The sequence below is a fragment of the Hemitrygon akajei genome, chromosome 11, assembly GCF_048418815.1.
Source record: "Hemitrygon akajei chromosome 11, sHemAka1.3, whole genome shotgun sequence".
NCBI classification, from domain to species: Eukaryota; Metazoa; Chordata; class Chondrichthyes; order Myliobatiformes; family Dasyatidae; genus Hemitrygon; species Hemitrygon akajei.
Genome location: NC_133134.1, coordinates 168,607,068 through 168,622,519, shown reverse-complemented (window position 1 = coordinate 168,622,519; position 15,452 = coordinate 168,607,068). Strand labels below are relative to the sequence as shown.

Here is a 15,452-nt window from a genome sequence, read left to right as displayed (position 1 = left end):
TGGCCTAACCAGAGTTTTATAAAGCTACAACATAACTTTCTGACTTTTGAGCTTAATGCACTGTGCAATAATTTGATCTGTATCAACAATATGCAAGAAAACGTGAATAGAATAAACTAGTTCTAATTCCAATGGCAATACTGATTGGACAGGTGCACAAGGATGAATGAAATATTGTGCTACAGAGGAATGTGCAGTGTCTGGGGCTAAGTTAGCACGACATGTAAATTAATACGATGTTAGCATTGATTTCAAGAGGACTGGAATATAAAAACAAGGATGTAATTCTGAGGCTTAATAAGGCACTGGTGTGGCATCAGTTGGAGTATTGTGAGCAGCTTTGGCCCCTTGTCTCAGAAAGGATGTACTGACTTTGCAGAGGCTTTGGAGGAAGTTCACAAAACTGATCCTGGGATTGAAAGGTTTGTCATTTGCAGAGTGTTTGATGGCTCTGGGCCTGTACTCACTGGAATTCAGAAGAATGCGGAGAGATCGCATTGAAACCTGTTGAAAAGTCCTCAATAGGGTGGATGTGGAGGTGATGATTTCCTATGTTGGGGGAGTCGAGGACCAGAGGGCACAGCCTCAGATTAGAGGAACGTCCATTTATTAACGGAGATAAGGAAAGAGTGGTGAATCTGTGGAATTCGTTGCCACAAGCAGCTGTGGAGGCCAAGTCACTGGGTATACTTAAGGCAGAGGTTGATAGGTAGGTTCTTGATTGGTCAGGGTATGAAGGGTTACAGGGAGAAGGCAGGGGATTGTGGCTGAGAGGAGAAATGGATCAGCCATGATGGAATGGCGGAGCAGACTCGATGGGCCAAATGGCTTAATTCTGCTCCTTTGTTTTATAGTCTAAGTTGGACCAACCTGTTGGGGTGCTGGATTTAGCACAGTCAGTTGTGATTTCTATCAGTACTGTGATTCTATTAGACATCATGGATTTTCCAACAATGTACCCGTCCGTCCCCGCACCATTCTGTCGTACAGCAGGCCTGTCAACGTAAGAAGCATGCTGCGAAATTGGCCCATGGGTTGAAATGGCTGCAGTCATCAGTGAGTGCCGGCAGGTCCGATTTCTTCCTCATTTCTAATTGGTTGGGTTGTGTTTACAGGCTGTTTCCATTGCGAGAACCTGGAATGAATTGGTGGGCCAAAGAACTCACTGTTCAAGAAATCAAGGTGTGTATTGTGGTAAGGAGTTACTCAGAGTGTTTGTACATTATCGTTTATTATGGAGCCAGAGAGAAGGGGGGAGAGAGAAAAGGAAAAGGAGAAGGGGAGAGAAAGAAAAAGAGACGGGGAGGGGGAGAGGGAGAGGAGAGAGGGAGAGGGGAGAGGGGGAGAGGGAGGGGGAGAGAGGAGAGGGGAGAGGGAGAGGGGAGAGGGAGAGGAGAGAGGGGGAGAGGAGAGAGGGGGAGAGGGAGAGGGAGAGGGGAGAGGGGAGAGGGAGAGGGAACACGAACAGAAACAGGCCCTATACACTTGCAGAGAATGGTAGAGGAACTCTGCAGATCAGACAGCATCTATGGAGAGGAATAAACTGTTGACTTTTTGGGCTGGAACCCTTTATCAGGACTGGAAAGGAAGTTGGAGAAGCCAGAATAAGGTGGTTAGGGGAAGGGAAGGGGGCACAAGCTGGGAGGTGATAGCTGAGGCCAGGTGAGGGGGGGGGGAATGAAGTAAGAAGCTGGGAAATGATAGAGGAAAAGGTAAAAGGCTGAAGAACAAGGAATCTGAACGGAGAGGAGAGTGGACTATGGGAGAAAGGGAAGGTGGGGAGATACCAGATTGAGGTGATGGGAAGGCGAGGAGAGGTCAGAGAAGAGCCAAAGTGGAATGGAGTGCTGCAGTTCTCTACTCAGTTTTCTCCTTTGATGACAGACAGTAAACAATCTAGTTTTATTCCTCTCTTCTTCCCTGATTCAATGCTATAATTATTCCTATTAGCTCTGTAACTTGAGCTTATTTTTCTTGCACATCTGTACAGACTGTCATATTCTGCTGTCATATTCCACATAATGTACTGTCCTATTCTGATGTGTGAGACTTTTCAATGTCTCGCTCTACTTTTGGTGAATTTTCATCAGTGGGTTTTTAACAGCAGTTTGACAACCCATCATTACCACAAAAAAATATGCTGAAAAACTTTAATACAACAGATTCAGTAGTTGGTGGGAATCTTGAGCAACGGTCTTCATCAGGAGTTCTGACGGCATCAACATTGATTTCTCCAATTTCTGCTAATTTCTCTCCTCTCCCACTTCTCTTTTTCCATTCCCTGCTCTGACTCCCCTCTTAACCCTTCTCTTCTCCTCACCTTCCTCTGCTGTCCCTCCTCCTCCCCTTTCTCTCATGGTCCACTCTCCTCTCCGATCAGGTTCCATTTTCCTCAACCCTTTGCCTTTTCCACTTATCACCTCCCAATTTCTCACTTCATCACCCCACCCCGCGCCCACCCACCTTCCCCCTCACCTGGTCTCAGCCATCACCTACCAGGTTGTACTCCTTCCCCACCCACCTTCCCCCTCACCTGGTCTCACCCATCACTTGCCAGCTTGAACTCCTTCCCCTCCCCCACCTTCCCCCTCACCTGGTCTCACCCATCACCTACCAGCTTGAACTCCTTCCCCACCCCCACCTTTCCCCTCACCTGGTCTCACCCATCACCTACCAGGTTGTACTCCTTCCCCACCCACCTTCCCCCTCACCTGGTCTCACCTATCACCCACCAGCTTGTACTCCTTCCCCTCCTCACCTTCCACCTCACCTGGTCTCACCCATCACCTACCAGGTTGCACTCCTTCCCCTCCCCCACCTTCCCCCTCACCTGGTCTCACCCATCACCTACCAGGTTGTACTCCTTCCCCACCCACCTTCCCCCCTCACCTGGTCTCACCCATCACCTACCAGGTTGTACTCCTTCCCCACCCACCTTCCCCCCTCACCTGGTCTCACCTATCACCTGCCAGCTTGAACTCCTTCCCCTCCCTCCACCTTCTTATTCTGGGTCTGCCCCCTTCCTTTCCAGCCCCAAGTGTCTTGGCACAAACGGCAGCTGTTTATTCTCCTTCATAGATGCTGCCTGGCCTGATGAGTTCCTCCAGCATTTAGAATATTGCCAGGAGTCGTAAGACCTGAATCATTCCGTTTCTCGTGCCCTGCCTGGTGCTTGTCCTTGTAATTCCACCAATTTCTGTTTTCGTTTAACACAGAATTATGTGCCTAACACCGAACTTATTCCACAATCTACAGATTCACTTCTTGAAAAACTCTACAACACAATATTTATTTATTTATTTTCATGTTTGTGTTTGCACAGTGTGTTACCTTTTGCACATTGGTTGCTTGTCCGTCTCTGTCGTGGGCGGTTTTTTAATGATTCTACTGTGTTTCTTTGTACTCACATTGAGTGCCCACAAAGAAATGAATCTCAGGTTTGTATAGAACATAGAATAGTACAGCACAGTAAGATATATGGTGACGTATACAATATGATAATAAATTTACTTTGAATAGAGTTATACAACATGGAAGCAGGCCCTTTAGCCCCCCTGGTCACTGCTGACCAAGATGCTGCATTCCTAGCTGTTCCCATTTGCCCCAAACCTTCTAAACCAGGGCTTCCCAACACCTGTGGTCCGCGGACCCCTTGCTTAACGGTATTGGTTCACGGCATGGAAAAGGTTGGGAGCCCCTGTTCTAAACCTGTTCAACTGGTCTTTAAAAAACTGTTATTGCACTCACTTCAACTATTTCCTCTGGGCAGTTCATTCCACATAGATACCACCCTTAGTGTGTTTAAAATTAAGTCTTTTCCCACTCACCTTGAATACATTGATACTGTATGGGACAGTCCCTTCCAGCCTTTCAGGCAGCACAACCAGTAATTCGATTTAACCCTAGCCTAATCACGGGACAATTTACAACCACTAGTTAATGTACGAACCAGTACCTGTTTGGACTGTGGGAGGAAACCACACCACCCTGAGAAAACCCACACATTCCACAGGAAGGACGTACAAACTCCTTCCAGGTGACATTGGAATTGAACTCTGTGCTCCAGCACCTGAACTGTAACCACTACACTACCCATCTAGTTGTTCATTCCCCAGACTTGGGGAAACAACTGAATACATTCACCCCTCATAATTTTACTCACCTCTGTAAGATCATCTCTCACCCTGAGGAATAGAGTGCCCAACCTCTCCCTATAATTTGGTCTTGGCAACCCTGCTCTGTACTCTTTCCAGTGTAGTAACATAATTCCTACAACAGGATGACCAAAACTCAACAGGGTTGTGGCAAGCTCACCCGGCCAGCCTCTATGTTGTCAGTTCCAGAAGGTAACTTGAGGCATAGATTGAATGGATAGCCAGAGACTTTTCCCCAGGTATACCAGGGGACATAATGTTAAGGTGATTGGAGGAAAGTATAGGGGGGATGGATGGCAGAGGTAGCTTTTTCTTTTACACAGAGAGTGGTGGGTGCATAGAAAACCCTGCCAGGGCTGGTGGTAGAGGCAGATAAATTGGGGACATTTAAGAGATCTTCGGTAGACACATGGATGAAAGAATAGTGGAGAGCTGTGTGGGAGGAGGGTTAGATTGATCCTGGAGTAGTTTAAACTGTTGGCAGAACACCATTGACCAAAGAGTTAAAAGGACAACACAGAGGGTTCAAAGAAAATTTGTGAAAATGATTCTGGAATTGAAAGGCTTATCATTTGAGGAGTGTTTGGTGGCTCCAAGCCTGTACTCACTGTAGGAGGGCCTGTATGGTTCTATGCTCTAACCATCATAGCGTGTTTGCTTTACTTCTAGAAAGAGCAATTCAGGAGGTTATTAATCACTGCTTAATGACGGTCAATAATGGTTCCCTTCCTGTCGATATCTGTTAAGAGTCTGTTCCTTCTCCCCGTGACCATTTGGGTTTCATGAAAACATAATAAATAGGAGCAGGAGTAGGCCATCTGGCCCGTTGAGCCTGCTCCAAAATTCAATAAGATCATGGTTGATCTGGTCATGAATTCATCTCCACCCACCTGCCTTTTCCCCATATCCTTTAATTCTCCTACAATGCAAAAATCTATCCAACCTTGTCTTAAATATATTTACTGAGGCAGCCTCCACTGCTTCATTGGGCAGAGAATTCCACGGATTCACCACTCTCTGGGAACAGCAGTTCCTCCTCATCTTCGTCCCAGATCTACTCCCCCGAACCTTGAGGCTTTGTCCCCTAGTTCTAGTCTCACACACTAGTGGAAACAACTTTCCTGCCTCTATCTTACCTATCCATTTCATAATATTATATATTTCTATAAATTCTCCTCTCATTCTTCTGAATACCAGTGAGTACAGTCCCAGGCAACTCAATCTCTCCTCATAGTCTAACCCCCTCATCTCTGGAACCTCCTCTGCACCGCCTCCAAAGCCAGTATATCCTTCCTCAAGGAAGGAGACCAGAACTGCACGCAGTACTCCAGGTGTGGCCTGACCAGTACCCTGTACAGTTGCAGCATGACCTCCCTGCTCTTAAATTCAATCCCTCTAGCAATGAAGGCCAACATTCCATTTGCCTTCTTGATAGCCTGCTGCACCTGCAAACCAACCTTTTGTGATTCATGCACAAGCACTCCCAAGTCCCTCTGCACAGCTTCATCCTGCAATGTTTTACCCTTTAAATAATAATCTACACTTTAATTTTGCCTTCGCAAGACCCTGCAGTGGATAGTGAGGTCAGCTGAGAAGATCATCGGGGTCTCTCTTCCCGCCACCACGGACATTTACACTACACGCTGCATCCGCAAAGGAAACAGCATTATGAAGGACCCCATGCACCCGTCATACAATCTCTTCTCCCTCCTGCCGTCTGGGAAAAGGCTCCGAAGCATTCGGACTCTCACGACCAGACTATGTAACAGTTTCTTCCCCCAAGCTATCAGACTCCTCAATACCCGAAGCCTGGACTGACACCTTGCCCTATTGCCCTGTTTATTATTTATTGTAATGCCTGCACTGCTTTTGTGCACTTTATGCAGTCCAGTGTAGGTCTGTAGTCTAGAATAGCTTTCTCTGTGTTTGTTTTTTTTTTAATTACGTAATTCAATCTAGTTTTTTGTACTGTGTCATGCAAACCACGGTCCTGAAAAACGTTGTCTCATTTTTACTATGCGCTGTACCAGCAGTTATGGTCGAAGTGACAATAAAAGTTGACTTGACTTGACAAAGTGGATGATCTCGTGTTTACCAACATTGTACTCCATCTGACAGACCCTTGCCCTGTCACTTAACCTACCTATATCTCTCTGCAGACTCTGTACCTTCTACACAATTTGCTTTTCCACTCAACTTAGTATCATCCACAAACGTAGATACACAACACGCGATCCCCTCTTCCAGATCATTAATGTATATCGTGAGCAGTTCTGGGCCCAGCACCAACCCCTGAGGCACACCGCTCACCACTGATTGCCAACCAGAGTATCCCAACTCTCTGCTTTCTATTAGTTAACCAATCCTCTATCCATGCTAATACATCACCCCCAACTCTATGCATCCTTATCTTACGGATAAGTCTTTTATGTGTCAAACGCCTTCTGAAAATCCAAGTAAGTAACATCCATCTGTTCCCCTCTATCCACTGTGCTCATTATATCCTCAAAGAACTCCAGTCAGTTTGTCAAACAGGACCTGCCTTTGTGAATCCATGCTGCGTCTGCCTGATGGATCCAGTTCTTTCCAGATGCCTCACTATTTCTTCTTTAATGACAGCTTCGAGCATCCCTGCAGGTGCTCTGGTTCCTTCCCACATTCCAAAGAGGTGTGGGTTGGTAGGTTAATTGGTCATGTGGATGTAAGTGGGCGGTGTGAGCTGAAGCAGCTGTTACTGTGCTGTAGCTCTAGGTGAATAAATACAAGGATGTGAAGCAGTAAAATGGGGGGAGGGCATTTGATGTACATTATTTGTTATTTCCTGTGTTATGATAAATGCCATTATCCTGGAATTTAAAAATGTAAAATGTGGTTTAATCTGTCACCGTCGACAGTCATTTGAGCAATCAAATATCGCAAAGACGAGGCTGGTCGAAGCATACAAGATGATGCTGGATTTCTACGGCATTATGCTGGTGAATGAAGAGACGGGAGAAGTAAAACGAGCCCCTCACTGGGAACAGCGGTTCCACAACCTCAATCAGTGAGTGCACTCATAGGCTTTCCTTTCCAATGCAGATGGATGCGGAGAGTGTTCATGTTTAATTTTGAAATGATTTTACTGTTGTAACATTAGGAATACAACAGCAAACCTTGTTGCTACCATAACAAGATAAAACTCCCTGTTCTTTATTATAATTCTTTATGGTGACATATATATTTGTCCACATTTGGCCTGTATCTATCTGCCTCCACCATTTACCTCGGGTCCCTTTTAAATGTTTCCCCTCTCAAATCTGTGTCCTTTGGGGAATGATTGTGACCATTTACCAAATCTATGGCCTTTGTGATTTTGTATACAGATCTATCTCACTGGAGGATTGAGTCTTTTGGGAATGAGTGGGTGAAAACTCAGAGATAAAAGCCTTTTTGTTTTGGAGGAATTACACCTTTGTAGGAGCACTAGACCACATTTGGAATAAAGTCCTACCCTATCCAGCTACTGCTATAACTCAGTCTCTCAAGTCCCGGCAACATCCTTGTAACTCTTTCCTGCACCCTTTCCGGTTTAATGACACCTTTCCTATAGCACGCTGATTCTACACTCTGAGCTGAACACCAGTGAACTGGCAGCATGGCAGCGCAACAGTTTACAGCGGGAGCCATCGCTGATTGGGATTCAGTTCTCACCACTGTCTGCGTGTTCTCCTCTCACTTTCCAAAGATGTACGGTTTAGGGATAGTCAGCTGTGGACATGCTATGTTGGTGCCTTAAGCTTAACGAAACAGATTGCCCTGGATCTTTTGTCCTCAACGTTATCAATCCCCACCGCCCACCAGGCTCCCCCCACACCCTGTCCCTGGCATCTCTCTGCACCCCTTCCCCACCCACTCTCATCCCTTTGATCTCCCCCCACCTGAATCAGGTTTATTATCACTGACATATGTCATGAAATTTGTTGTGGCAGCCGTACAGTGCAAATCAAAATATACTACTAAGATATACACAGTGGATTCTGGTTAATTGAGCCATTGGTTAATCGGAACAGCTGCTTATTTAGGACAACTCTTAGAGAACAAAAATTAATTGATACAGTTGCCCAGATTTCCTCCTTGTATTTGCGATAGGACATGGTTTCTAACTAGTGCCAGTCGTGCGCACTTGTGTGGCTATTGGACACTACGCCATGCTTAGAGCAAACAGTTTTTAAATAGTTGCATGTGCTCGTGTTCAAAAAGCAGTGACTTTTGTCGCTAACAGTTGGTGAGAAATAAGGAATATGATGATTCAGAACAGTTTTGCTCACTGCGGTTTCAAGCATTGGGGGCTTGGAGATGCCAGAAATGGCTGGGAGTTAAAATGAAATGATTTCACTACTTCGTTAGGAACAATGAAGAATTTGAAGGTATTGACAATCATCTTGAATATTACAATGAAGTGAAGATTTGGAGGATGCAATCGTTGATCGCATTGTGTGAAGGCAGTCCATTATCACACTAGATGTCTAAGCTGATTTTGTTCATTCCGTACACTGGATGAATTCCTCCGTTGATGACTGTTAGGAATTAATACAGTTTTATAACACTGTAGTACCATTGGTAATGTTCTAATTTATTCTGCATTTTACTTACATATGTAATTTGTTACTCAGTTTGTCTTTATTTTACCTTTTTAACTATTTCCATGAACCTTTGGAGCAGCTGCTTAACTGGGCCAAAACGTACTGGTCTTGATGTGGCCCAGCTGACCAAACTCCACTGTACATGTGTAATTAAGTAGTGCAGGAAGACAGCAAACATAGTGTGGTAGTGTTCTTGGGTTCAATGTCTGATAGAGAGGGGAAGAAACTGTTCCTAAAACGTTCAGTGTGGGTCTTTGGGCTTCTGTACCTCCTCTCTGATGGTAGTAACGAGAAGAGGGCATGTTCTAAGTGGTGGGAGTCTGTGGTTACCTGGACTGTGGCCAAGAAGTGCCGCAGAATTTGGTCATGATTTTGATTCCTGTTCTCTCCCGTTGCAGACACTCGCACAATAATCTGCGCATTACAAGGATACTGAAGTGCCTAGGAGAGTTGGGCTTCGGGCACTATCAGGAACCCCTGGTCAAGTTCTTTCTTGTCGAGACCCTGATCCACAAGCATTTACCCCAGGTTAAGGACAGTGTACTGGACTACTTTCTTTTCACAATTAGAAATAAAGCGCAGAGAAGAAAGCTAATACTTTTTGCTCAGCAGCATTACCAGCCTCTTTCTGATTTTGTCTGGGGACCTCCCAAAGGAACTGAGGACAGATTCAGGTACATCCAAGAAGAATTGAAGAAGGAAGTGTTTGAACACCAGATCGAGGAACGTTCAGATGAAGACATATCAACCAAAATTGGCGACGCATCATCAGAGGCAGGCAGAGAGGAGGCTCTGAAAAAGGGAGAGAGTTGTCCAGATTCAAGTGCAGACAGTGGGAACTTTATGAAGGACACTGAACAAAGATCGGAAGATCTTGTGAAGGCTCGAAGTCTTGATGTAGACTCCAGTCAGGAGCAGTGCAGTGCTGAAGAAAAGGCAAACTCCAACGGAAAACCTCCAGTTTCTGAAAGCACTGCAAAGCAAACTGAAGATCAGGAGGAAGGTATCGCTGAAGACGATGAACCTACTGCACTACCCAAGGACTGTAAAACCAGGCTCGGGCAGAAAAGTGAAGATACCTCGGGATTGTCAGTAACCCCAGTTGTGGCTAGTGAAAGCAATGGTGAACAAATAAAGAAATTCAAAGTTAATTCATTGTCTTCAGATGAAGACAATGGTGAAGACAACCTGGTGACCGTGGGAGGGAATAAAACTACAATAGAAGGCCTCGGTGGAAAAAATGCAACAGGACTGGAGGCTGGAACTGATTGGATAGAATCTGAAGTTACCGAATACAACGGGTCTGTCACTGAAAGGAACCAAACAGGGATCGGAGCTCGGATGGATGAGAAAGCTGTGCTGAGTCCGAGCACCTCAGCAGAGGAAAGACCCACAAAAGAAGATGCAGAGAGGAAGACTGAAACAGTGGACCAGATTGCATGCACTGAATCAGTGGAGAATGATACACTCACTCAAAATGTCATTGAAACTGACATCCAGAGTCCAGCTAAAGATGAAATCAATTGTGTGGAAGAGATGGAGACTCAAGAGGCCAGTCCTACAGATGAGGAGAAAGATACTGCAATGGAAGAAAATTAGAGGACCCAGAGGAAAAGATAATTAGAAATGTCCTGGGAGAAAGGCAAGTAGATTTTGGCTTTGTCATGCTGTGAAGTTTTAGGATATCTCTTTACTGAGGAGCAGAAAAATAGCAACATCATGCCAATGGTATAAAACTCCAGTGTTCAGGATTGGGAGTGTCAATTTGTTTGTTATCCCATTGTCCTTCGAATGCAAGAGATTGAATTTGGAATTTACTGTCTTTGATTTTCTTAACAACTTTGATTGTAGTGCAAGTTGAATAATAAACATTTTATACCACATTCTAACTAGGTTTTCTCTGTAACTTTGCTGTTGTATAGCACCTGAAAGTGGTGTCTATATAAACTGATGTGGTCACAAATGATTTTTCATGACCAGATAGTATTGTGGATAACAACTGGCCTTTATAAAGCACTTATCAATATAATAAAATGCCCAAATGAACTCCATTCGAATGTCATCAGAGAGAGAAAAAAAAACATGACACAACTATGTAAGAGTTTCAAATGAGTGTTTTTGACTATAAAGGTCAGGAAGTCATGCTGAAATTGTGTAAAACATCAGTTAGTTGAAAGCAGTACACACACAATGCTGGAGGAACTCAGCAGGTCAGGCAGCATCCATGGAAATGAATAAATAGTCGATGATTTGGGCTGAGGCCCTTCTTCAGCACTGAGAAGGAAGAGGGAAGATGTCAGAATAAAAAAAGGTGGCGGGAGGGGAAGGAGGATAGTTAGAAGGTGATAGGTGAAGCCATTTTGTGGGAAAGTTAAAGGGCTGGTGAAGAAGAAATCTGTTAGGAGAGGAGAGTGGACCAAAGGAGAAAAGGATGGAGGAGGAGACCCAGGGGCAGGTGAGAAGAGGCCAGAATTGGGAATAGAAGAAGAGGGGAGGGTGAGGCAAAAATTTTACCAGAAGGAGAAATTGATATCTGTGCCATCAGGTTGGAGTCTATTTAGAAGTTGCTCCTCCACCCTGAGGGTGGCCTCATCTTGGCACCAGAGAAGACAATGGACCGGCAAGTTGAAACAGAAATGGGAGTCTGAATCAGAACTTTGTTAGTCTACATCTGGAGTAATTATAAGCGTGAGGGATTCTGCAAATAATGGAAATCTCGAGCAGCACACACACACACGCACGCGCGCACACATAAAATGCTGGAGGATCTCAGCAAGTCAGGCAGCATCTATGAAGGGAAAAAAAAAGTGTCTGATGGCAGAGTCCTCCATGGATGCTGCCTGACCTGCTGAGTTCTTCTAGCATTTTGTGTGTTGCTGGAGTTTTGTGAGCAGTTCTGGTCACCCATTACAAGAGAAAGTGTAGGCTTTGGAGAGGGTACAGAAGTTGTTCACTAGAATGCTACCAAGATTGTAGAATATTAGCTATAAGGAGAGGATGGACAAATTTGGGTTGTTTTTTCAGTGGCTGAGGGGAGAGCTGATAGAAGTTACAAGAAGGATATATATGCGACAGTGGCCACATCCCAGCAGACCACTTGAACAGGTGGCTAAACCAGGTGAGGGTAGCCAGCGTCTTCACACGCCCGCCCTAGCATGCAGAGTCAGCTCCAGCGTTCTGGGTAGAGATCTACAGTGAGGTCAAGGGCTGGAAGGAAGTCACTGCAACGCTCCGTGGAGAGCGAAGGGCATGACAAGGTCATCTGCTGCAACCAGGGGACACCCCAGTCTGAGGCACTTGTTCGTACCACTGGGCCCGGACTTCTGAGGTTGAGGGGGTGTAACTCCCCCAGTGCAACAGATTTTCCACTTTTACAACTCTCCAGCACAGGTTTCCTGCCACCGTCAGACATGATGGGCAACCACGACAGTAAGGTGCCTAGAAAGTGTTACTAAGGGAGGTGGTGGAGGAGAGGCAGGGATGTTTAAGAGGCATTTTATACAGACACATGAAAAGGCAGGTATAGAGTAGGGGTTCTTAACCTGGAGTCAGTGATAGATTCCAGGGAGTCCATGAATTTGGATGGGAAAAATTAACATCTTTATTTTCACTGACCTTTAACTGAAATTTAGAATTTCCTTCAATTATGAATGTAGGCAACAAACTACAGTAGGATTAGCAGTAGCTGTGACTTTGTCACCAAAATCACAGATATTTTCATTATCACATTACAGTTGTTACAAATATCTCAAAATGTCATTCACTGCACACTCATCACTACTTGTTATTTATCATGTTAATAAAGAAGCAAATATATTACCGTATCATAAATTTGTTTTTCATATATCTTGATAACTGCATTTCAATGTAATTGGTTTCTTTTGTAATCCAATGTATTTTATATATTCCGATACATGATTCTGAGAAGTGGCTGTAGGCTTCACTGGACTGTCAAAGGGGACCATGGTATAGAAACGGTTGGGAACCTCTGGTGCAGAGGGATACAAACTGTAGATGGGATTAGCTAGATTTGTATCATGGTTAGCACAGGTTGATGGTCTGAAGGGCTATTCCTAAGCAGTACTGGTATATGTTCTAAATGTTAGAACAGGATAGCACAGAAACAGGTTGCTGGGCCCACTTTGTTGTGCCAAACCAAATAAATTAGTAACTAAGTGACCAACTAATTAATCCCTTCAGCCTACACAATGTCCAGATCCTTCCTTTTCCCTCGTGTCTCTTAAAAATCCCTGATATTTCTGCCTACCACCACCCCCAGCAGCGCATCCCAAACACAAACCACTCTCTATGTAAAAAAAAACTTGTCCCTCACATCGTCTTGGAAATTACCCTCTCTCGCTTTAAATGTATGCCCTCTGATATTAGGCATTTCAACCCTGGGGAAAATGTACTGTCTATCAACTGTATCTATTTGTAACGACCTTCAGAGGAGCGAAGAACTCAGGACTCCATTGTCGAAATTAATGAATATTTGTCAGCCACCTACAGGAATAATATACATAAAGTCGAAAGAGTACAGAAAAAATTTACAAGGATGTTGCTGGGAACTGGAGGACCTGACTTAAGAGTTTATTCCCTGGAAAACAGATTGGGAGGAGAATTATAAGGGGTATAGTTCCACGGTTGTGCGAAGAGTCAATGAGGTGGCTCCTGCTCTAGACCTGTTGCTTCAGTAGGTGAATTGGAGCAGATCCATGATATGCTTCAACACCAGCCTCTCAAAAGACTTGATAACTATGGATGTAAGTGTAACTGGGCGATAGTCATTTGGACAGTCACCTTGCTCTTCTTGGGCACTGATATGGCTGAAACAGGGTGGATACCATACACTGCCAAAGCGAGAGGTTGAAGGTATCTGTGAACACAACAGGAATGGTTACAGGATTGTCTTGAGTCAGTGGACTGAGCCATGTTCAAGAACTCATCTGAGGAACTGAGTGAATACACCAGGGTTGTTACTGACTTTATTGAAACAGCTGTGGGTGAGCATGTCCCTGGGAAATCCTTCAGAGTCTTCCCCAATTAGAAGCCCTGGATAAACCACGAAATCCAGAATTTGCTGAGGGCTGGATCAGAGACATTAAAGTCTGGAGGTCAAGAATACTAGAAGAGGTGCAGGTATGACCTCCAGAATGCAATCTCACGGACGAAGTGGAGACTCTGGACTAGACTGGAATCAGTGAGGGATACTCAACAGCTTTGGCAAGGTTTGAATGCTGTAACTTCCTACAAAGTTAAATCTTGCAAAATAGGGGGCAGCAGACCTTTGCTTCCAGATGACCTCAATGCCTTCTATGCTCCCTTTGACCACCAGAACAGGGAGGAACCATTGCACACCCCCATGTCTGCCGATGATCCTTTGGTCTCAGTATCTGAAGATGATGTGCAGGCTAGAGTGAATCTAAGGAAAGCACCTATCTGGACGATCATATAAATATAACTGCAAAGAAAGTATGACAGCACCTCTATTTCCTCAGGAGTCTGCAGAGATTTGACATGTCATCAAATTGTATGTGGTGACATGTACGTACTCTGATAATAAATTCTACTCTGAATGTGTAAGTACACCGGTCCCTTCTGCCTGCACATTGTCCATATCCCTCCATTCTCTGCACATTTATGTGTCTTAAGAACCTCTTAAACCTCTCTGAATCCATCACCACCCCCACCCCTGGCAGCACATTCCAGGCACCACCAATCCTTGAGTAAAAAGAAACTTGCACCACACATCTCTTTAGAATTTACCCCTCTCACCATTCCTATGCATGCCCTCTAGTATTTGAATTTGAATCCTGGGGAAGGACTGTCTACCCTCTCCACGCCTCACGTAGTTTTATAAAGTTTGATCAGGTCTCCTCCTCAGCCTCTGCTGCTCCAGGTCTACCCTAATCCCTATCCAGGCAGCACCCTGGTGAACCAGCTCCACGCCCTTCCTGCAAAGAGCTGAGCTGAACTGTATACAATGCTCCAGATCCCTACAGAGACGAATTAACAGTCCCAGGACTGGGAAGGAAAGGGCAGAAACCAGAAGAAGGAAAGGGTTTTGAGGGGCAGGAATAGAAACTGGCAAGTGATAGGTGAAGGGGAAGGCAATGAAGCATCTGGGGATGGGTGGAAGAGGTCAAGGGCTGGAAAGAAGGAATCCGACAGGAGAGTAGACCATAGGGAAGGAGATGGAGCACCAGGGGAAGGTGATAGGCAGGCGAGGAGAAGAAACTAGAATGGGGAGAAATTACCGGGTTAGAGAAATCAATGTTTATGCTGTCAGGTTAGAGGCTACACAGACAGAATACAAGGTGTTTCTCCTCCACCCTGGCAGCGGCCTCATTGTGGCGGTGGAGGAAGCTATTGGTTGTCATGTCGGAATGGAAATGGGAAGTCGAGTTGAAATGGATGGCCACTGGGAGATCTTGCCTTTTGTGTCGGACGGAGCGAATATCCTCGACAAAGCGGTTTATGTCGGGTCTCACCGAGGTAGAGAGGAGCTGCATTGGAACATATAAGTGACCCAGACAGGGCCGCAGGTGAAATGTCGCCTCGCCTGCGAGGACTGCTCAGAACCCTAACCTTTCCCAAAGGCGGTGATGTGTTGACCTTGAGATCAGTTGCCCACTTACCTCAGCTTTGCCATCCCTCCCTTCTTGTACCCTCGACA

At 45.2% G+C, this 15,452-nt stretch overlaps 2 protein-coding genes across 2 annotated transcripts in view; both read left to right on the top strand.

Annotated features, from left to right (window-relative positions):
* The window catches only part of LOC140736271 (uncharacterized), a 52,109-nt gene extending 41,450 nt beyond the window's left edge, over positions 1–10,659 (top strand). The window contains exons 6-8 of the mRNA XM_073062214.1: positions 1,116–1,182; positions 7,049–7,197; positions 9,175–10,659. Coding sequence (XP_072918315.1) covers positions 1,116–1,182; positions 7,049–7,197; positions 9,175–10,375 — 1,417 coding nt within the window. The 3' untranslated portion in view covers positions 10,376–10,659. The remainder of the gene's footprint in view (positions 1–1,115; positions 1,183–7,048; positions 7,198–9,174) is intronic.
* Positions 10,660–15,253: 4,594 nt separating this feature from the next.
* Positions 15,254–15,452, top strand: part of col9a3 (collagen, type IX, alpha 3) — a 232,919-nt gene continuing 232,720 nt past the window's right edge. Inside the window, exon 1 of the mRNA XM_073062368.1 lies at positions 15,254–15,271. Coding sequence (XP_072918469.1) covers positions 15,254–15,271 — 18 coding nt within the window. The remainder of the gene's footprint in view (positions 15,272–15,452) is intronic.